The sequence below is a fragment of the Anabrus simplex genome, chromosome 2 (genome assembly GCF_040414725.1).
Source record: "Anabrus simplex isolate iqAnaSimp1 chromosome 2, ASM4041472v1, whole genome shotgun sequence".
Taxonomy (NCBI): domain Eukaryota; kingdom Metazoa; phylum Arthropoda; class Insecta; order Orthoptera; family Tettigoniidae; genus Anabrus; species Anabrus simplex.
The window spans coordinates 1219059691-1219084612 of NC_090266.1; the positions used below are offsets into that span (position 1 = coordinate 1219059691).

At 36.7% G+C, this 24922-nt stretch overlaps 1 protein-coding gene across 4 annotated transcripts in view; it reads right to left on the minus strand.

The window, feature by feature from the left end:
- Positions 1-235: 235 nt before the first annotated feature.
- Positions 236-24922, minus strand: part of LOC136864808 (phosphatase and actin regulator 2) — a 1136936-nt gene continuing 1112249 nt past the window's right edge. For all 4 annotated transcript variants that reach the window (XM_067142230.2, XM_067142231.2, XM_067142232.2 and 1 more), the window contains one exon: positions 236-2426. In XM_067142230.2, coding sequence (XP_066998331.2) covers positions 2411-2426 — 16 coding nt within the window. In that variant the 3' untranslated portion in view covers positions 236-2410. The remainder of the gene's footprint in view (positions 2427-24922) is intronic.

Below are 24922 nucleotides of genomic sequence, written 5' to 3' on the forward strand. Positions count from 1 at the left end.
CATGATTAGATCAACAGAGTTCACAACTAAAAGAAGTATAAATAAGGAAAAAACATTAGACAAAATAAAAAATTGAAATGCATTTTATTTTTCAGAATTTATATTTAATAATAATAATAATAATAATAATAATAATAATAATAATAATAATAATAATAATATCATTGATAATTATTAATATTACTATTATTTTGTTACTACTAACAGAAGTTTACTGCTAATATAAAACACATCATTTATTTGGCAACATTTATTTATTTATTTATTTATATATAAAATTTCATGTCAGGAATGCGATCAATTTACTCAATAAACTATATACAAATTTGGAAATTTAGATGATCTCTACAATCTCTTGCCTGGAACAATTTAATTAGAAATTGAACTGAATAGTCATATTTACATAACTGAAAATAGAATTACCGTATCATTTATAAAGACATGTGAATGGCCCTATAGACACAGTAAAACCCTATTAAGAAATTATAAATGAAAAGAGAATATTATAGTAAATTATATGAAAATACCAGAAAGGTTACAACTGAGTATCTCTCCTATCATGAACTTCACGGCTGTGAAGCAAGCTCAATGCACATAAAAGGGTAACATAAAAATACATAAATATAAACAAAATAAATCTCACTGAACATTTAAAGTACATCACATCCCATGTTCAGACGGACATCTTAGCATCATGATCACAAAATTTTCAGTGCAAGCCTTCCCATCATGTCCACGACCAAGGATTTATTTTCCGAACAATTTGTTTGCCAGCCGCAACGATTTCTTTGTGCAGGTAACAAACATCTAAAGAGCTAGAGAAAATTAGGCTGGTTTTGGCTTTACTAATTACTTGCCTTATTCTACGAAGTAACTTAGTATATTTCAGAACAAATTCATGTCACTTACATCTAAAGGGGAAATAATGAAGGGATTCTGGATTTTCCACAAAAATGCTGAAATGACTAGCACAACTTAGTATTTAAAAGGCCCTGAACAAAACAAATAATGACTTTAAAAGTTCACGTCAACAAAATGCCTTAGAATTTCCCATCAAGTGTAAATTCATCCAACAACATACTAATAATGAATGTTCAATAAGGGTTTCCAAAACCAGGTCACAGATACATAACTACCCGGTCTCATGTGTTCTGCAGCAATTACAACAGATGTTTTACATCAGTGTTTCCAAATTTCATGCTCCCTTTTATAAATCAGTGGAATAATAAGAGATGGTGATTTTCTGAAAAATTTCCTCAAAGACATATCAATTGTATTTTACCGCACATTCACTAGATTTTGAACTAAGAATAAAAAGTAGAGTTAATTTTTCATTTCTGCATAAAACCACCCACATTTTAAATATAATCTATATTCTTTTCTAGTTTAAAACTGAAAACTGCACAATAAAACTAACATTAAAATATTTCTACACTCTTAACTTTCCCCTTTTCTTAAACAAGCTAAACTCAATCACCACATTTTATTCTAACTGGATGAATATTTCCTTTAGCTAAGTTGATAACTGTTATTACAATTATTATCTTGTAGAACTAAAACAATTAACAACATATTTGCATGTTGTTACAATCAGTGAAAATGAAAAAATAACTTTTAAAATCTAAAGTGTTGAATTTCTAAACAAATATCACCATACCTAGCAATTAAAAAAAAAAAAAAAAAAAAAATCACTTTCATGTGGGTAAAATGAACTGTTATGGCTAAAAACCTCCAAACTGCTTTTAAAATACCTGAGAATTCCCTTCATTAACATGAATGCCAATCATAAGCCACCACTGGACCCAGCAACGTGATTGGCAAAATTACTAAGGGACAGGGATATGTATACAATGGATAAAGAGCTAATATTAGAAATACTCAAATTCTTAAGCGAGTTTTACTGTATTTCATACATATTAGATTCCCTCTTCTTGTAACAGAATACATTTATGGAATCACGGTTCATCCATGGCACCATCCACTGGATTTTATTCCCCACCCCCCACCCCCCTCTCTTTCATTCTTGAATTATCACGAAGTCCTGGCTCCATTTCCAAACAACAGAAAAATATGTGTCTCGTACATTGTGCTCAAAAATGCACTGTGTTTGAAGCCTGTAATGGCTGGGCTGTTAAATGACTTAATACATCATCACTGACACAGCAATATTAAAATTTATCTTTATTATACAGACACAGACTTTCTGTTCTAGTAATATATCAAAGTGTATTCAACAGTGTGACTTATTCTTTTTCACTTGAAGAAAAATAACCACATCTGTGTTAAACTTTCACAAAGCGTTTGATAAATGTCTGTTCGTTGACTGGACGTTGCAGTTCGTTTGCTTTCATCCCGGACCACTCGTTCTACCTCTTACACAACACTTCACCCATCCTAGCCGTTGCAATTGTCATGGCCTGTGAAATCTGTAAACAAACAGAAGCACAATAAGTATGATTTCACCGAGTACAAGAAAATACAATTTCTCACATAAATCTGTTGACAGAAAAACCAACATGAAAGAGGTCATCAGTGCAGACTGCAGACAAGACTGAGTGCAAATGTTTCACAACTGTCCTCAGGTACATTTCACATTTCAGGTGATCAGCATAAAAAATGACATTTGCTTTTTACAAGCGCTCACAAACCACGAGCTGAAAAATCACTAATTATTTCTACTCGGAACATTTTGAAAGGCAAAAAATTCTCAGTAATATTTCTGTCTATCAGAGAGATATTTTCCAAATTTTGAAGTATTCCTGTGATCTATAATAAGAACCAAATTTTCTAATTTGTAAAATCAGTGAACTCATTATGGTAATTTAATAAGTCAAATGTTTTATTCCTAGCATTGAAAAAAGTTATATATGGTTAAATAAAATGAAATGATTGACACCAATGTAAGGTTAAATTCTAATGTGCAGATCTTGTGGAGGTATATGATAAAGAACAAATTTCTTACAGGTAACTGAAATTATCCACCAAGAAGAAATTATCATACAACTTGGAGACCCAATATTTAAAGCATGAAATCACAGAATCTAATGTGCTCAATCTAAAGGTGAGAAGAGATGTTAACAACACCAATCCATTGGGGTGTTATCTCATTAATCGTGGGGCTACAAACTACTGTCTAGGAAATGATACCAAAAAAATTAACCTTTAGTGAGTCAAGCTAAAGTTAAAGTGTACTTTAATGCATCAGACTGTTACTTTGTTATAAGTCATTAAGTAAAGCATGAATGGGCAAGAGAGTTCTTGTTTTCCTTTGTCACCATTGCAAAACATGTTGGGATGTGCTCTACAATTCTAGCAATATCAGCCTTGGAACCTGTTGTCCAATGTTCGTGTTTTCACACAAACATTCTGTACTCTCAATATGCCAAACTCGTAATGATCCGAGCTTTAGGTAGATCCATTCTGTCAATAAAATTTGTAACAGATGGTAATTTCATAAATTTTGGAGTATTCCTGCGATCTATAATAAGAACCGAATTTTCCAATTTGTAAAGTCAATGAACTTGTCATGTGACTTGTCATCTTGCAATGACTTTACTTTGAACATCGAGTCATTCAGAAGCATTAAACCCAATCAGTCAGATGAGTGTTTAAAGCTACCTTTATTAAATGTGAGGTCTTCAAATGGCGGGCTTCACTCCGGAACTATACTGGATCTGCACGGTTTATACGAAGGAACGAAAAAATACAATTAAAAGCAATAATATAAAATCTTAGAACAGGGGTTTTTGTATTAAATATTATTTATTAATCCTAGAGAACTGAAAATACTTGCAATACAAAATTTAGAAACTGAGAACTCCATCAATAATATTATACTACTGTTGCAGTTTAGTGTGAAACAGAGGCTTTTCTACTTCTACACAATTGTTCAGTGCATGAAGGAACAGCAAACTCAAACACTCGCAATTCAATCACATTCCTTATTTTTTACATTGGTCAGTGCCGAAAATCCCTGTTTGCACAGATATGTTGTTGAAAACAGAAACAGAAGTAGTACAGATATGTCATGTTCTGATAGCACTGGGAATATACTTTTCACTAAAATCCAGATTTGTAGTAGTATTCCTTCCTTAAATGTGAGCTTCAAAGTTCGACAGCCTGAAGTTCAGTCAACTCTTCCGTTTCTTGTGTTTTGAGTCCTCAGTAGTAATTGCAAACCCAGTCACATTAGTTCACATTGAGAGAAGGAAAATATTGCTTCATTTTATCCTCCCGCACAAAAAGATGTTCTAAAATCAGACTGGAAAAAATGTCATAATCAGCTGTATGAGAAAACATCTCAAGTCCACCCTTTTCACGTTTTGAATTGCACCCATTCAGCTTGTCACTTGATGTGAAAATATCTTTCTTAAGATAAATCAAATATCAGTCAGGTAAACCAGGAACACCATCTTTTGTCACTAACGAGGGCACCAAACATTTGTAACAATTCATTTTTAAGTTCATAAAATCTGCAAAGTATCTTTCCTCTCGACAGCCAATGCATTTCGATGTGAATGAAAAACTGGAGTGTCATGAACAGGTCCTGCTTCCTGGCAAATAACCTTTTCAGCTCTACTTTTAACACAATTAACCATTTTAACAACTACATTCTTTAGGCCTTCAGGAATAGTTTTTGCCACCAAAGCTTAATGATGCAAAAAACAATCTGTGTATATGATGTGAGGAATATCTTTCTATAATCTATATATATATAAAATAACATGTCCTGACTGACTGACTGATTCATCATCGCCGAGCCAAAAGTACTGGAAATAAAGAATGAAATTTTGAGTATACATTCATATTAACATGTAGGTGCTTGCTAAGAGAGGATTTTTGGATATTCCGTCACTAAGGGGGTGAAAAGGGGGGTGAACTTTTAAAATGAGGATATCTAATATCTCAAAAACTTAAAAGTTTACAGACATAAAAATTGGTATTTGGAATCTCCTTTAAAAATAAGGAAACGTGTATTTTTTTGTTTTTGAAAAATCCTATTAAGGGGGTGAAAATGGGGAAAAAGGGGTTGAACACCTTTTATGAGGAGAGTTATATCTCAAAAACTGAAGATATTACAGACATGAAAATTGAAATTTGGAATCTCCTTTGAAAATAAAATAAACTCATATTCTTTTGTTTTTGGATAATTCGATGAATAGGGGGGAACAGGAGTGACAAACGGGGTTAATTTTTAAAAAGACTATATCTGCAAATTATCTCAGACACGTAACATATTACAGATTTGAAAAGTGGTATTTGGAATTTTCTGTAAATGTAAAGAAACAAATTTTTTTTTGGAAAATCCACTTAAGGGTAACTGAAAAAGGGGGTGAATTTTTAAAATTAGCATATCTACAGTATATCTCAAAATCTTAACATGTTGCAGACGTGAAAATTTGCACACATTTTGTGGGTGGGGAAAACCAACTTTAAGGGGGGGGGGTAGAGTTAAAAAGGAGCTGAATTCTTCTCATGAGGATACTTATATCTAAAAAACTAAAGATGTTACAGACGTGAAAATTAGTAATTGGAATCTCCTTTAAAAATAAAGAAACACGCATTTGAGGGGGGGGGGGGTGAAAAAGGAGTTTAATTCCTTTTCATGAGGATACATATATCTCGAAACTGAAGATGTTACAGTCGTGATAATTGGCATTTGGAAGCTCCTTTATAATTAAACAAGTTTTTTGTTTTCAGAAAATTCACTTAAGGGGGAGGGTGAAAGAAAGTGAAAAAATTTAATTATTTTTATGGAGAAACTTATATCTCAAAAACTTAAGGTTACACAGGTGAAAATAGGTATTTGGAATCTTCTTTAAAAATAAAGAAACACACACTTTTGGGAAAGGGGGAATCAACTTAACGGGCAGGAAGGGTGGTGAAAAAGGAGTTGAATTACTTTTATGAGTATACTTATATCTCAAAAACTGAAGATTTTACAGACGTGAAAATTAGTATTTGGAATCTCCTTTAAAAATAAAGAAACGTTTTCTTTGTAAAATCGACGTAAGGGGTGTGGATTTGAAAATAAGTAAATAAGGATTTGGAATATGTTTATCTTAAAAACTTAAGCTCTTACAGACGTGAAAGTTGGTATTTTGAATTTCCTTTTGTTTTCGAAAAGTCGAAAAGGCATTAATAAATAATAATTAAGGCGGGAGAGGGGTGGAAAGAAGTGAAGAATAAGAAGAATTTGAATTTTCCTTACGAGTGTTACAGATGTACAGGCATGAAAACAGGTATTTGGAATCTGCTTTATAAATAATGAAACACGTATTATTTTTGTTTTTGGAAAATCCAGCTAAGGGGCTGAAAAGAATTGGAAAATCGGGTGAATTTTTAAATCGAGTACCGGTATATCTACATTATATGTAAAAAAAACTTAACATGTTAGAGACAAGAAACTTGGTATTTTGAAAGTTCTTTAAAAATACACGAACCTATACCTTTTTGTTTTTGGAAAAGGCACTTAACAGGGGGTGAAAAGAAGTGAAAAATGGTTGATTATTTTTTATGAAGATACTTATATCTTAGAAACTGAAGATGTTACAGACGTGAAAATTGGTATTTGGAATATCCTGTAAAAATAAAGAAACACATATTCTTTTGTTTTTGGACAATCTACTTACGGGGTGGTGAATAGGAGTGACAAAGGGAGCGAGTTCTTAAAATGAGTATATCTCAAAAAAGTAACATGTGACAGACATGAAAATTAGTATTTTTCATCTCTTTTAAATATAAAGTAACACATATTTTGTTTTCAGAAAAATCACTTCCGGGGGTTTGTTGGCTAAAAAGAGAAGGAAAAGTTGAATTATATTGATTAGGATACTGGTATCTCAAAATCTAAAGATATTACAGACTTGAAAATTAGTATAAGGAATCACAAAAATGAAGGATGTTACGGACGTGAAAATTGGTATTTGGAATCTCCTTTCAAAATAAAGAAACACACATTTTTTGTTGGGGGAAGAGGGAATCAACTTAAGGGGGTTTTAAAAGGATTTGAATTCTTTTTATGAGGATACAAATAAGAAGTGGACTTAAAACAATGCACTGATAAAGGGTTTTGATGGGCGGATGAGGAATGATGACAAAAATATATGTTTACAAGAAACTGTTTGAATTACAAAGTTAAATTTCAAATGATATCCTAGGTGTTAAATAACAGAAGCTTTGAAACAAATTTAACCCCTCAGAGAGTTAAATGTGGGTTAAGATCCGAAAACAAATATATTAATTCCTACATATATCGAGAAGGCAGTGACTGATGATGTTCGTAATCGTTACATTAGTGTAAGGGTGATCAGAAGTAAATATTTAGATCACCTACTACATTCTTGTAAGTAAGATACCCGACATTATTTCCGTGGTCCTTGTGTGAAGTGAAGAACTATAGAGATAACCTAAAACCCTTTGTTGACCCACTCAAAATGGCCACCTCTCTTGATAGAGGTCGGCATTTATCGAATTCAATGAATGAAAAAATCAATGATATTTTTCCTCAACAGACACCATGCAAGCCAACAAATAATAATAACAACACCGTAAATAACCCTCCACATCCTAACAGTGCATCAGGTAACTAAATGACAACCGTCACAAGTAGGCCTAGTAACGAACGTAATTCAAGGTTAAGCTATTCTGCTGCAATACAGTCGTACCCCTCCAAAGAACAAGCTATTGTAATCGAATCTCATGACGGGATCAGTATCAAGGATTATGTGCTAGCTATAGGTAAACTTACAACCCCTAGCAACATTCGGTTTGTTTCACGTATATCGAACGGAAGGATATGCATCTTTCTCTCTAGTAAGAAAAATGTCGAAGATCTGATATTGACAAACCCTAAGATCTTAATAAACAATGTATCACTGAAAATACGACCCCTTCTAACAAAAAACAAGCGTATTATATTATCCAACGGCTGTCCTGTGATCCCAAACTATGTTATTGAAGAGGAATTGTTAAAACTCTGTGTGAAAATCATGTCTAGGATTACCCCAATCAGAGCAGGTTTGTCAATTCCAGGATTCTCCCACATTTTAAGCTTTCGAAGACAAATGTTCATTCAGAATGAAGACTTTGATAAACTCCCCGAATCCCTTCATTTCAAATACGATGGTACAAACTACTGGATTTACCTATCATCCGACTCACCCACTTGTTTTCTTTGCCATACCGAAGGACATCTGGCCAAAGATTGTCCTAACAACGTATCACTTCCAAAAGATGAATCCTCTTCCAATAATTTTCCTCAGCTCCAAGAGATTTCACAAAAGTCACAGGTCGAAAACCCCAAAACAGACATCAGTACTTCTAGCTCTTCTAGCTCACTCCCAAAAGATAGGCCTACTCAAGAAGCCACTTCAATGACCAACCCTGACTTAGCACTTAGCCAAGTCTGTAATGATCCTCCCTCCTCCAGAATTCAAATTGAGAGAGAAATTGCAGCACCTATGGAAACACACGCCACCCCTACAACAGTGAATTTTCCTGGATGTAAAAGACCAATTTCACTAGCTAGCAGTGAAACAACTAATCCAAATCCTCCTGATGGCAACAAATCCATACTGGCCTCTCCTGAATAAATAAAAAACCATAAGACAAATCACACTTCCAAGAAACCCAAGACAGACACGCAAAAATCAATAAGTGATATGCTCCTGCCAGTAAAACAAGTTTTGGAAGCCGACCCATCAATATTCCCCCTCAGCTACCTACAGCTCCAGTCCTTCTTTGAAAATACAGTTGGTGCCAAGGACATATCAGAAATTGCTTCAAACTACACACAGAAGGTCTTGCTAAAGCCCTTCAAAAACTCTATCCTTACTATACCGATAAAAGCATAAAAAACAAAAGCACTTGAATAGTAAAAAAACTACTGAAATCCGCCAGTCAAAGTGAAGACCCAACGCATATCAATGTAATGCCAGACTATTCCAGCGACGACAATTCCTTCTCAGTATAACAATGGAGATAAACATCGTTCTGCTTTTGATCATTATTATGGCAACATTACTCCAATGGAATCTTAACAGTTATCGATCACAGTTAGAATATCTACAACTCCTAATAAACAAACACCAACCATCTGTTATCTGTCTCCAAGAAACAAACTTTCAGAACGACTTTGCTGCCAATCTAAGACTCTACAGTGTCTACCACAAAAATAGAACTAATGTGAATCATGCGAGTGGAGGAGTAGCTACTTATATCAAAAACAATATCTATGCCAAAGAAATTACTGTTAACACTAATTTGGAAGCTGTAGCAATTTCAGTCCATCTACCACCTTCTCTATGTATCTGCAATGTTTATATTCCAAACAGTTATTTGTTTCAAGGTGACGATCTACGAAACCTTATCCACCAACTACCTAAACCATTCATCCTAGTAGGCGACTTCAAGAGCCACAATACGTTATGGGATAGCCATAGTTCTGATGCAAGAGGAAAAGAGATAGAAAAGATACTTGATGAATTTGATTTAATTCTAATGAACTCTACTGCTCCAACTCGCTTTGACATAGCCCACGGCACCTGTAGTAGTATAGACCTAACCATCTGCACACCGGACGTAGCAACCCTTTTCAACTGGTCTGTTTATTCAACACTCCAAGAAAATAGTGACCACTTCCCGATACTAATCAATAATGAAAATTCTTCTGTCAACTCCTCATTTATTAACAACTCTAAATGGAACTTAAATAAGGCAGATTGGACAAAATTTAGGCAGACAGTCAATAATCACTTAAAAGACGTAACCCCTCCAAATGATTTCCCTTCTAAGCACATAAATATCATTGTTCAAGATTTCACAGAAGTTCTTGTTAAATCTGCAGACATGAGTGTTCCAAAAGTAACCTCAAATTCCTTTAAGAAAACAGTACCTTGGTGGAATGACACTTGTAAGGAGGCTATTAAGAATAAGAATCATGCTTTCTACCTCTACAAAAGAAAACCCACACCTGAAAATAAAGCCCAATTTCAGAAATATAGAGCAATCGCTCGAAAAGAAATTAAACTCAGCAAAAAGAATTCATGGCTATCATTTGTCTCCTCGCTAAGTTCCCAAACCCCACAAAAGGAAATGTGGAATAAACTTCAAAGAATAAATGGCAAATATAATCACTTCTACATTACTTCCCTCAGAAACTCTTGATGGAACCTTCATAAACAAACCTCAAAACATCGCTGATAAATTAGCTGACACATTTGCCGAGATCTCTAGTGACAAAAATTATGATCCCGAATTTCTCCATACAAAGAAATCCAGTGAATCCGTTGATCTAAGGAAAGCTATCTCTGACCCTAACTATAATCTAAACGATGCTTTTCAACTGCAGGAAATAATTACTGAACTTGACAAATGTGGCAAATCTAGTCCTGGCCCAGATACGGTCCCTTATGAATTTCTAAAACAGCTTCCACTAAGTGCAATATATTATCTTCTGGCCATTTTCAACCACATATGGAGCTCTAAGACATTTCCTGACCAATGGCGAAATGCCATTGTAGTTCCAATACCCAAACCAGGGAAAGACAACTCAATTGCAGAAAATTATCGCCCTATTGCTTTAACTAATGCGATGTGTAAACTCATGGAGAAAATAGTCAACAAAAGATTACGCTGGTATCTCGAGCACATAAATTTCTTCAGTAATGTGCAAAACGGGTTCCGTAAAGCACACTCCACAACAGACACTTTGATAAGTCTGGAATCTGAAATACAGGAAGCGTTTCTCAATAACCAACACCTAATAGCAGTCAGTTTAGATATTAATAAGGCATATGACATGGTATGGAAAGACTATGTAAACAAAGTTCTAATGACACATAATATATCTGGAAATATCCTATATTTCATTTATAATTTTCTCCAAATGCGCCAAATTCAAGTTAGAGTAAATGGAATGCTGTCAAAGGAAGTAGTAATCAACAATGGAGTCCCACAAGGATCAGTTATCAGTGTAACACTGTTTCTTGTGGCAATTAATGGTATAGTCTCTAACATCCACTCACCAGTTAACTGTTGCCTTTCTGCTGACGATTTGATAATCTTCTGCCCAGGGAAAAACATTACGACGACTCAACTCCTATTACAAGAATCAATTGTAAATATTCAAAACTGGACTAAAACCACAGGATTCAAATTTTCTAAAACTAAAACCAAATGTATTCTCTTCTCCAAAAATAAACATACTATCGCTAACCCTGAATTATATATGGAAGACCATAAAATTGAATCAGTTAAAACTATTAAAATTCTAGGACTTCTATTTGATAACAAGCTCACCTGGATCCCATACCTTAAAAATCTTAAAGACGAGTGTCAAAGAAGAATGAATATTATGAAAATTCTCTCAGCAAAAAACTGGGGAGCAGACTACCATGTCCTAATGAACACATACAGAGCCACAATCAGAGCCAAACTGGATTATGGCAGTATAGTATATTGTTCTGCCAGACCATCTACTCTTAAGATCCTTGATACCATCCAATCTTCAGCTCTTCGAATTGCCCTAGGAGCCCACCGCACCAGCCCCATAGCTAGTATAGAGATTGAAGCCAACGAACCACCACTTGAAATCAGACGTAAACAGCTGAGTTTGACATACGCACTCAAGATAGCTGGTACAAGTAACCAACACTTGAAAAAACACCTAATTTCAAAGAGACATAAAGGAAAACTAACTGGATCTCAACCCCAACCTTTTAACATCAGAATATCCAATCTTCTCAAAGAAATAAACCTCAGCCTTCCACCCATTTTATTTCCACACAACTCACTAGATACCCCTCCATGGAAAACTCATTTGCCTCCAGTCAACTGGGAATTGAACAACAATCTTAAAGCTCAAACTGACACAGCAAAATTCCAACAGTTATTCAATGAAATTTGTAACAGATACTCATCATATAGTGCAATTTATACTGATGGATCAAAATTCAATGAGAGAAATGGTTGTGCAGTGAAATATAAAGACTATAGTAAGCTATACAGATTACCAGATCTTTTCACAGTGTTTACAAGTGAACTGTATGCTCTTAAACAGGCCATGATTCATATTTCAAAAGCAAGCTACAATAACTCATTCATAAATATTCTCCGATTTCAAAAGTGCATTAACTTCAATACAAAATCCATCAACAACACACCTACTTGTTACAGAAATTCAAATGCTGTACCACAAGATCAAGATTGCAGGAAAAAAATGTTATTTTTATGTGGATACCATCTCACAGAGGAATACCAGGCAATGAATCAGCTGATCAAGCAGCAAAAGAAGCTACTAGTCTTCCAATCAACGACCGTCAAATTGCCACGCCACATTCTGATATCATCGCTTATATCAAAATCAAACTACACGAACAATGGAAAATGAACTGGCTTAAAACTTCCACTAGCAACCTCCAAAAAATTAAAATGATATCTACGAGAACATATCCTCTCCAAAACCTCACCAGACATGAACAAGTCTTAATCTCCCGACTAAGGATAGGACACACGAAGATCACCCACAACTATCTCCTAGAAAAGAAACAACCTCCCACCTGCAGCAAATGTAACTGCTCTCTCACTGTCAAGCATATCATCTCAGAATGTCAACTGTATGACCATTGGCGCCAACACCACAACATACCTAAAGAAATGGAACTGACACTGTCTTCTCCAGCACTGAGTCATCAAGTCATCAACTTCCTCAAAGACACTGGCTTGCACTCCAAAATGTAATTACATTATACTTTTTTTTCTTTACATTTTTATAATTACAATATTATTATTATTATTATTATTATTACCACCATTATTCTGTAATCATATGTAAGAGTCGTGATAAGACCTTGGAGTTAAAGCGACTATAAACAACCCTAATAAATAAAAAAATAAAAATATATATATATATTAATTCCCTCCTCTGAAACGGACGTACGAAGACAAAATTCCAAATAGCTACATATATTTTAAATCTTAGGTGTGCAATAGGAAATATTTTTAAATGTTCTACCACTAAAGTGTCAAATGAGGTTAGCTCCGTAAACTAAATTATTCATCCTTCCAAAACTGTTTAGCGTACAAGGTTGTAATTTTATGAAAAGGGTCTTCTTTTATGTCCTAGGTATAAAATACTGTATACTTCAAAACATTTCTCCCCTAAGAGTTGACTCTCAAAAACACAACATTCATTTTTCCTAAACCGTTTTAGGCATGAACATAACTTTTCCTCATCCTTTAAAAAAGTATTCATTCCTCCATTAATCTTCACAGGTTGTTTGCTTTTACGTCCTAGATGTTAAATCAAATATGGTATAAAACATTCAAATTCTTCTGTACGAGGTTCAAGTGAGTGGTAGATTATAAAATAAATAATCATTCTCCCAAAACCGTTTGACGTACAAACTGAGGACGTATTTTACAGGCTCAGCTGACAGTGGGCTCTCCATAATGTAAAACTTTGAATAATAACTTTCATTTTAAAGCCGTAGCGAAGCACGGGTATCTTGCTAGTCTTAAAATAAAGCTTTGTTAATGATAGGACACCATTTGTGCACACTGAAATACAATTTTTCCAAGACAATCCATTCTCTTCCAATGTAGATGTCGTCTAGTTAGATGTTTGATGCTGTTGACGCCAGAGGTAATTCCTTTCAGGCTAGAAACTGTTCAACAAGCAATTCGCCATTTAAAAATCTTACTTAGCTCATTATCATAATTATTTTCATTTCCAGCTACTGCCAGGTCGGGGTGTTACGATGGGGTTTGCTACTCCCAAAGGTAGTACGACTGTTGATTTGTCAAGCTGAAGTGCAAATTTTCTACCATTTCATTTACCCGCTATTTGTTTGTGGTGTGCGGCAAGCCTCCCCTGCCGTTTCCTTACAAGCAGGTAAAATCAAAGTTTCCTTGCAATAACTTCTACTTTATAGGAAGCTACTGAAGTTTTAGTCATTTTATTCATTACCTAGGCTTTTTTTTAACTTGAGAAGAGGGTAAACAACTGAAATAGGCTTTATATTTATTTTCTGAACGACTGTGTTTCTTTGTCAAGTGTCTCTTTAGTTTTTAGAGGCTGATGACCTAGATGTTAGGCCCCTTTAAACAACAAGCATCATCATCATCATCATCATCATCATCTCCTCTATCTCTTTAGTTTGCTTGAAACCATATGCTCATTGCTTAAGTATTCTCCACATACAACACACTGAGGAAGTTCACGATTTTCAGTTTTGATATACTGTATGTAAATCCAAGGCTTAAATAAGATTCACAATACCTGAGCATTGCACCACACCAGGAAGTTCTCTGCGCACTTGACTCAGGTGAATCGCTCCTATTTTTACTATGTTCTTCAATGGTGCTTAATCTTTTTCATTTAACAACTAAAAACTTCTCCAAATTTCACAAAACCTAGTTATTTCAGCTTTATTGAGCTTGGTAGCTGCAGTCGCTTAAGTGCGGCCAGTATCCAGTATTCGGGAGATAGAGGGATCGAACTCTACTGTCGGCAGCCCTGAAGACGATTTTCTGTGACTTCCCATTTGCACACCAGGCAAATGCTGGGGCTGTACCTTAACTAAGGCCACGGCCACTTCCTTCCCACTCCTAGCCTCATCCTGTCCCGTCGTCGCAATAAGACCTATCTGTGTCGGTGTGACGTAAAGCAACTTGTAAAAAAATTTTTTTTTAAATACAGCTTTATAAGAACAAAATATCATCAATCAAATGCACACAGTTATGTACTACAGTATAGGCTCCATGCTGCTGCAAGTGGAAATTAGAGGCACCTTCATCAACAGCTGACCATAAGAAGCTGGAATATGTATGATGTTTACATACATTTATTCAATCATTTTACAGTGGCCCTCTATCGCTGAACCGCTTTCTATGTTTTTGTCTAAAGCCATTATTAGAATATAAGACCACACTCCCTATGTTGTCTGTAATGTGATAGATCATACTAGCGTGTGTCCCTGTACATTCTCTATTCCTAGTTCATTTTTTTTGACACAGTATATGATATCTATGTATGATTTTTCAGCTGATTTCTTAGCTTCCCCCCTTTACAATTAATATAATCATCATCCTTCACAGTTTTGACTTTACTCGATAAAACGACTAGTGGCTGGGTATAATGCAAAAGCGGAACCCAATAAATAATTTTTTTGCTAGTGGCTTTACGTCGCACCGACACAGATAGGTCTTATGGCGACAATGGGATAGGATAGTTACAAATCCAGTAGTACAAAGCAAGTTAGTAGGTTAAAAGCAACGTAAAAACAATTTCAATTTACAGTGAAGTGAATGTACTCTCCTAAACTCTAGCGTACATCAAGTGATACTGAACTACCAGAGGCAAACCCCAAGGTAAATGTATTAAATTACAATCTATATGTTTAGTGAAGTAAGAAATGGGAATGCCTCGAAAACAAACAGGGAACCCCAGCAGAAAAGCTAAGGCGTCGTAAATAATTAATTTGGCGAATCTAGGTTAGGTTAGGGCAGACTCCTATACGAAATAGCAACTGAACATTACGGAAATTTTAACCGGAATGGAAAGTAAGAGTGCTTACCCGAAGGTGCGCCATCCCGGAAGCGAGGCGTCACACACGACGCAGACCAACACAGACTAAAGGCAGATTAGGCCAAGACAAGACCGAATTATCGCGAACGCTGCCTCACTCACTATATATAGGAAAACTCTGGCCTTGGAGTAGCCAATCAGAATGCACAAGTCCGCCCATCCCCTCCTAGGTCCACCAATCACAATTCCTACTCCCGTCGCGAACTTTAACTAACATTCTCGAATACACACGTTCGCGAATCTTCCATTTCCAAATAGTTAGAAAATTCCTTCTAGAAAACATAACCCACAAAAGGCACACACCCTACTTACAAATATTACACAGTACAGGTTAGGTCATTACAAATAAAACATTATCTCATACTTTACAAATAAAGTTTTCAAAAAACACTTTCCACTTCCACTATATTGTTCACCTGTGACAGCAATAATGCTCTGTTGCAATTTCCTGCGAACTGTCTTTCTTGTAAATTTAATACATGAGCACTGTAACCGTACGTATGTACGATCCCCGAGTTTTTAGGTTAGGAAATTTTCGTATATAGTTTGTTAGGTTAAAATCATGTAATTTTGTTTATTTACCATGTAAAAACGTAATATTATAAGAAGAATGTATAGTTAGGGAATTTTGCATATGTTCATCATTATATTTTGTATAAATTTCCGTTTGGGTAAGAGTCTGTAAATATGGCCTAGCCGTAAGGATTGTGCAACTGGGAAAACTGCGACTATATCGGGAAGGACGGTTGAAGTCAGTTGGACGTGTTGCAACAGGTGGCTTGAAAACACGGGGTACGGCAGGTTGTATCGGTTGAAGAATTGGAGTGAATCAATGTGGACATACATGAGTGGACGGTCTATGTCACATCATATACTCGATAGCCAATGCGAGGGCTTTGTTTTGAGCGAGGTTTGTGTTGACAGAGTGACGCGGGAAGAAGTGCCGGTGTGAGCGTTGCTACCACTAAACTTTTCAGGACGCGATTACCACGTGTAGCAAGCATATATAAGTGGGTACGCGTGTGCGGCGAGTTATTCTGATTCTGATTCTGATTCTCATTGTGTTTCTGACTCTGATGCTGATACTGTGTGTTTCTCATTTGTACTGGTCTGCGGGAGCGACGTATTTGCGCAGTTTGCTATACGATCTGCTATTGTACGTGAGTATCTGTTACGGAGCGATCATGGTATAATCTCAACAACTTACCGGCTTTGCAGTGGACTTTCTGTAAAAGAAAGTGTTTGTTTGGAACTTGTCACCCGAGTATGCAGCTTCAGTTGATGAAGAATTTTGCTATTTGCTTGCCTCTGGAGATGTAACACTTTCTGTCCAGCCAGCAATTGGAAAGAATTCAAGACGTCGACGAAGAAGTGTAAATAAGGTTAGGGATGCTCGTCTTAAGAAGGTTGCATCCATATGTAGAGAAATAGTCGTCGTACTTTTCTCTACCAGATTAGAATTCACGGTAACAGTGGAGTGCGAAGGGGCTCTTACCTGGAGGTATGTTAAAAGTATAATGATGTTCTATGTTTATTGAAGATTTTAATGATGTGTAATTTGCCTTTGTAAGACGGCAAAAGAGTAAATCTCGTGAAGAGATGATTTTGTTGGGTGGTATTGTGTATATTAGCTCTATGTAAACGGCCAGCACTAAGTGGGTTGCATTAGTGTTGATTTTGTTGGTGTTTGTCACATATTAGTTATTATTCGATGTTCTATGTTTATTGAAGATTTTAATGAGGTGTAATTTGCCTTTGTAAGACGGCAAACGAGTAAATATCGTGAAGAGATGATTTTGTTGGGTGGTATTGTGTATATTAGCTCTATGTAAACAGCAAGCACTAAGTGGGTTGCATAAGTGTTTATTTTGTTGGTGTTTGTCACATATTAGTTCTTATTCGATGTTCTATGTTTATTGAAGATTTTAATGATGTGTAATTTGCCTTTGTAAGACGGCAAACGAGTAAATCTCGTGAAGAGATGATTTTGTTGGGTGGTATTGTGTATATTAGCTCTATGTAAACAGCAAGCACTAAGTGGGTTGCATAAGTGTTTATTTTGTTGGTGTTTGTCACATATTAGTTCTTATTCTGGGAGTAAAGTCATAGAATCAAACTTTAAGTGAGTCTTTTGTCAGTGGAGTAAGGCTGAACCTGGCATGTTACCCAAATTTAATTTCAGGGGTTATATAGCAAACAGGTAAGGTTACAAAGCAAGTCTGGAGCCTCGTCAGCCTGATGACCGTCGCCTTGAGAGAGAGAGTGGCTCGTTGCTCTACACCATTAAATATTCCTGCAATTGTTTTGCAGGTGGCGCCCATTATCCTTGTTATTTACACTTATTTGAGTCAACGTTTATCTGTTCAGTATTTCAGTAGTTTGCAGAAGTTACAGCACTTTCTGCAAGTTTGGAATAATTTGGCCAACTGTTGTTGCATAAAACACTCTGAAATACCCCTGTTATTTAGTCAGCCATGGCAGCACGTGGTGAGACAAAAGCGGATATGTGCGCGGTGAAATGTAATAACTTACAATGTTCGTCATTCCCAGTCCAGAGGTGCATTTTTCCCATTAGCTCACGGAGCCTATAAGTAAACTTCTCCATATCTAAATTATTACTGAACTGCAGGCAACTGTACATTGGTTCATATATGCTCCGCTAAGGTTCGGGATTGATCGACGTGTTTCTTGAGCGTTCCAGTGGTTTCTGATCATTCCGGACTACACTAAACCACACACATTGTTCCTTCTACATTAGGGATGTGCCGCAAAATTATGCACAGCAAAATACTATGCCATGAAGGACAAAACTTTGAGAACCCCTGTTTTAGAGAGTAATGTATGACTCATACGTTCCCTAGCCTAAAAAAAAGTATTTTCTCGACAAATGGCAGCAAGTATTTATTTTGATTTTTCTCTAGTATGCAGTCAGATTCCTGCCTCAGTTAATAGCAAGCTCTGCTACAGTGCTTGGTTTACAGCCTAGATCAATTCAGTGAACATGAATTTCTTATAATGGCATTTCCAACACACTTGAAATTTGACCTACAACATGTATGTATTGGTTTATATGCAGACCGGAGGGAAATACTAGTATAATTACACTTCATGGAGAAGGGGAATATAGCTGTCATCGGACAGAGTGAGATTAAGTGGAGAGGAAAATGAAAGAAGAAGTTGAGAGTAGAGGACATGGAGTGGGGAAAATAACCAACAAGATCTTGGATGAGTATGTAGATGAAGTGGACTACATACCGTATTTCCTTGTGTGTTAGAGCCCCGCCCAATGTTACCCCCAGTGTAATTCACCCGCTATGTAGCGGGTACAGGCCATACTGCACCTTCGATGACATCACAAAAATATGTGAATAGTTTCGTCCACCCAACCAGTGCAATGCCAGCTCACATCAGCCACGCGATATGTCTGTGTTCCGTAGTTAAGAACGTCTGCCTCTGCAGCGTAACGTTTAGCACAATTAGCTGCCGTTCTTGGGGCCCGAATTTGATTTCCGGTACTGCCAGAGATTTAAGAAAGGCAGGATGGGTGGTATGTGGTAAAATGGGGCATACAGCTCACCTCAATTGGGGGTGTGCCTGAAAAGAACTCTACCACCTCAGGATGAGGACACGAGTTTACTTTAATTAAGAAATATTCGTGGATGTTGCTATTAATACAGAGGGACCCAGAAAAATGTGGATGCTCTTTGATAGTCAATATTAATGGAACAAAATGACATACAGCTACAGTTCTTGCACGGGGGGGAAGGTGACCCCCATTAGCAGCCAAACAACAACTGCTGACCGAAATACGGCTATCAGTGTTGGCGGTGAGATAGCCGCACATGGTTTCTCGTAAGTCACTCGGATTAGCTGGCTTCTGTCGATAGAAGGTCCCCCGTAAGTAGAAGTCAAGAAGACTGTGGTGGGTACTCAGCAGCTCTCTGACATCTCTGTGCTAGTGAGGCAGGGCACCATATTGTTGTAGGTAAAAATCTTTCATTTCCAAACACCTCTCGGATGGCAGGTAAAATCGATGAAGAAACACCTCACCAGTTACGAAGACAGACCATACCACACAACAACACCTGGTAGATCAACACGTTTGTCCACATGAATATGAGGATTTTCAGGAGCCCAGTACACGCAGTTGTGGTGGTTTACATTTGAATCGCGCCTTGTCAGACCAGATAACCATCCTTGCAAACTGTTCATTCTCGCAAAGCATTCTTTCAAAGCACTCGCAATATTCGATCCTTCGATCCGGGTCGTCCTCGTCCATAGCGTGCAGTAATATTGGAGTGTGCACTTTCCACTCTGCAGCCTTCAGAATTCGTCGTACGGTTGATCGGCTTACCCCGCTTCACAGATTTTTTGGTGACCTAGTAAAATGATGCAACACAGCAGCGCTGGAAGCTGGACTTGTTGATGATTTTCATCAGCCAGACGTTTCCTTATGCACATCCTGAAAAGTACCGTCGGCTTCAAATTTATCCCGAATACGATAAATTGTTGTACGTGTTGGTGGCTGAGGTCCGTACACATCACGCCATTGCCGTTGTACCTCCATCATGTTTTTGTGCTTCAATATGGCCTTGTGTTGCTCAAAAACGACAATCTTACTTCATTCATTGCTGCACTGTCATCTGCTGGAAAACGTGCACCAAGATTGTCGCACTGTTCACGTGACCATCTTCTGTTGAGAAAACAATGGATTACGTTATCGTGCAAGAATTGCAACAATATACCATTTTGTTCCAAAGATATTAACTATCAAAGAGTGTCTACATTTTTCTGGACCCCTCTGTATAGGAGGCAGGATCATTAATATCTCGTAAGTCAGGCCAATACAGGTTATGTAAATCTATATATATAAAATAAGAGTTTTGTCTGTACATTGCTCAGAATTTGAAAAGAATGGTATTTCTGTATCGGTCGTGTCCACAGTAACAAGGAAATGTAATTTTTACTTTTCCGTAATTTCTGTCTGTCTATCTGTATGTATGTACACGCATCACTAGAAAACGACTAAAGAGAATTTGATGAAAATTGGTATGCAAAGTCGGGGAATAAGTCGCTATAATCTAGGCCGAGTGAAATGGTAGTTTAGGGGAAGGCCTAAAGTTTAATTTTTTCAAATATTTATGTTATTATTGGTCTACGTTAATGAAAATCGGTATGGAAAGTCGGTGTAATAAGTCGATATAATCTAGGCCATAAATAATTGTATTCACGCTGAGTGAAATGGTAGTGTAGGGGAAAGCCTAAAATTTAACTCTCATATATTTTTTTTTTATTAGTGGTCGTATCGACAAATACTACACAATTAAAGTTACATAGCATTAAATTTCTGATCATTTATGTCTTATGCATTGTTACCGTACCGGCTAAGATCACAGAGATATTCAAGGATTTGGATTTTTGTTACCGAGTCTGTACCACCGCTGAGTCACGAGAAAATGGGTAAACAGAATTTAATGAAAATCGGTATGTAAAGTTGAAGAATATGGAACTACAGTCTACGCTATAAATAATTTTATAAGACGCCCTAATATCACAGAGTCGAAAGAAAACTAAATGTGAAGGCCTACAATATAGAATGCTCATAAAACTGATCAACAATAACATTACATTCACCATTGTTTGTTGTGATGTGCTTTGTGTCTTCTGTTGCCACTTATCTATGATAGATAGGATTACTGCTGCGTAACCAGTATTTTTAAAATTTTGCTTTACATCGCACCGACACAGATGGGTCTTACGGCGACGATGGGATAGGGAAGGGCTGGGAGTGTGAAGGATGCGCCTTTGGCCTTACTTAAGGTACATAACAGCATTTGCCTGGTGTGAAAATGGGAAACCACGGAATACCATCTTCAGGGCTGCTCGAATGGGGGTTCGAATCTATTATCTCCCGGATGCAAGCTCACAGCTGCGTGCCCCTAACTACATGGCCAACTCACCCGGGCGTACCGAGTGTAACAGCATGCCTGAATATTGGTGGGAAGTAACTCTGGAGTTGGATAACTTTCTTCTTTAGTGTGCCATTCCTCTGATACATACATTTTCTGATACTACTGGTACGTAACACACTGGTTCATCCTGGTCATTCCAGCTGTGAAACTCTGGACTGTTACATCGGCACCGTAGTACTGTTCGTTAAAAGTGACAAAATGTGAGGTTTTTCATTTGATCGAGTATTTTATATGATAACATTGCTTGTAATCGCTACATTCCTACCGACGTTTTTGTAATGATCTATGTTGACTTCAGTTAGGAAAGCCACACAAAGTCGGTCTTTCTGAGAATCCCGTAGTGAAGCACGGGTACATCAGCTAGTATGTATATAATTTACTTCTGTATTGAACTTCATTGTATGGGCTGTACACTAAATAAATAAAATTTGGAGAAGTAGGTTTAAAAAATGATAAAAGCAAACCAATCATAACAACTGTTTTACTCGTCAATATACGTAACAAATCATAGGCCTACTGTGCATTAATTAAAACATGGAGACAACGGACGAACAAAATTAAACATTACGATAAAACGCATTACCACCAAACCTTTGGATATCCATAAATATGGCAAACTTTCCTCTTATTTATTCCAACTTTTCTTGTTGTGGAACTTCTGGCACTACCCAGTCACTTAGAGACATCATACCAAATACAGTACAGACAATACGCGACACTCAGCGAGATATCGAGGGACCGCTATTAGAGCTCTCTCTAGCGGATTGACCTGAGAACTACCGATTCTGTCATAAGAGCATGTGTATTGGTGTGTGAAGTTTTTGGGGTTATTTATGCGTTTTCAGCGAGTTGACATAATAAATAGTAATGTGTCATTCCTTGATATCTCCTCTCAACATGAGGGGAAAGGTATGTGCTCTGTTTAGCTGCAGTAACTATGAAGTAGAGAAGAATGCGCGGTCTTTCTTCCGTTTCCCTCGTGACAAGAAAATGTAAGTAATATTGTGTTTGCATATATATTCTTCCAGTGACCAAAGAGATTTTTATAGTACTTCACAATCTTCTGACCTGCTCGACCCATATTTTAACTGGCTTAAAATATAATACGCATATATTATTGTATAGTGCAGCAGTTAACCTTCAATACTGATGTGTTGTTGTACGTGTGATCTGTGGGTTTGATTTAATTCAGGAAAATACATATGCATATGAGTGTGGCTGGTTGTGTTCCAAGTTACCCCATTTGGAATACTGTAATACGTTGTCAAGCACTGAAGAAAATATGGGTGATTTAAGAAATATTAAATGTACCACCTCAGGATGAGGACACTTTGTTGAAACAATATGATGCAAATTTGCTTTATCCTAATGTAATGGCATTATGGCAAGCATTGCTTATAAGGAAAGTTTGAATGTTTTTGAGGCTAAATTTATAGATTTTCTTTCTGTTAGTAGGCTTCAAGTTAAAAGGAAAATTGTCCAGCTCTTAAATGTAAATTCACTGAATCATGTGTGTAAGGAATGTGCTGATATTTTTGTTGATAAGTGTTTTAATATGCTGATACAATGCTTTTAAATGAGAAAAAAGAAAAATCTAGCCGTGAACATTTAGGCAGGAATTCTAAAGCTAAAAAAGTAATGCATAAATGAAAGATCAAGCCCTTTCACAGCAGTCCATTTCACATCTTGATTATATGTCTAATTTCAGTCTTTAAATAATAACCTGTTAAATAATTCTTCATTTATCCAGAATTGCTTTAGCAACTTTGAAGTTAATATCTTAGTAACACTTTCTTTGTAGACGTAAATTATTTATTCATTTCCTTACGTACATTTCCATTGATATTTGAATTTAGCGCGAATTTTGAGGTCAAGCCACTAGGAGCACCACTTGCGACTTGTCTCCCATTTTAACAAGGCTAAATCCAGAAGTGTCGCATATTGTCTCTACTGTATTTGATCATACCTAACCTAAACAATGTGGTCCCTCTATCTGAATTAGAGCTGTTTAGATAAATCTTGATGTGATAAATGAAGAGAACGAGTATGAAATATAATTAAAAATGAAGGTCTGGCTTTCAACAACCACAACTGTACAAAGAATGCTTCCAATCATTATGCATTACAACTAATAAAATTTGGTCAGACTATCCCAAACGATGAACTGGTGGGTTGGCACAGCTTTATTATGAAGGGGTGGTTCCTGCTACACATACACAGAGACAATGTCAAGTAACCATCAGTGAACAGATTCTCACTGTTCGGCCGTTCCAAAAGACCGGCGTCTCTAATGCTTTGGGTGACAATGAAGCTGGCAGTACAGATGATGATAATTCAAATGAAAGCAGTGATTAGGTTTATTGTGTGATAGGCCTACTGCTCAACTGACAGAGATAAATGACTGGCATCATTCTTTTGAATGATTACAGTATAGCATAATACGATAAATGAAACTGTATGTCCCTTACACCGTTTCTCTATGGGGTTGGGATATGAAGTGGGATGTACTTTTGCAGAGAGTTTTTATGATCGGATGCCCTTTCTGGTGTCAACCTTATCAGCGGAGTTAATGAGATGAAATGAATGACGTGATATAAGAATAAATAAAATCGATTATTATATTTACAGTATATGTAATGTGTCAATGCTCCAAATTGAAGGCAGAGAAGAGAATTCAAACACTTATGATTCAAATGAAGGGCAGCCAGGTCCGACAGGATGTCAACTTCATGGACTTTTTACAATTTGCTTTACGTTGTGCACACACAGATAGGTCTTACAGCAACGAAGGGATGAAAAGGCCTAGGAGTGAAAAGGAAGCAGCCGTGGCCTTAATTAATGTACAGCCGCAGCACTTGCCTGGTGTGAAAATGGGGAACCACAGAAAACCATCTTCAGGAGTGCCGACGGGGATTCGCACCCCTAACCTCACAGCCAACTCACCCGGTACTATCTAATTAACGTTGTAACAATACTATACAGTACATTAAAAGACAACCAGTGAATTTTAAACTAATTTTGTAACAACAATAACAATAATATACACTGACTGACAGAGCAAATGCAACACCAAGAAGGAGTGGTCAGAACTTTATGCCAATTGCAGGGTAGACTGACGTCACTGAGGTATGCTCATGATGTGAAATGCGCCGCTGTGCTGCGCACGTAGCGAACGATAAATGGGACACGGCGTTGGCGAATGGCCCACTTCGTACCGTGATTTCTCAGCCGACAGTCATTGTAGAACGTGTTGTCGTGTGCCACAGGACACGTGTATAGCTAAGAATGCCAGGCCGCTGTCAACGGAGGCATTTCCAGCAGACAGACGACTTTACGAGGGGTATGGTGATCGGGCTGAGAA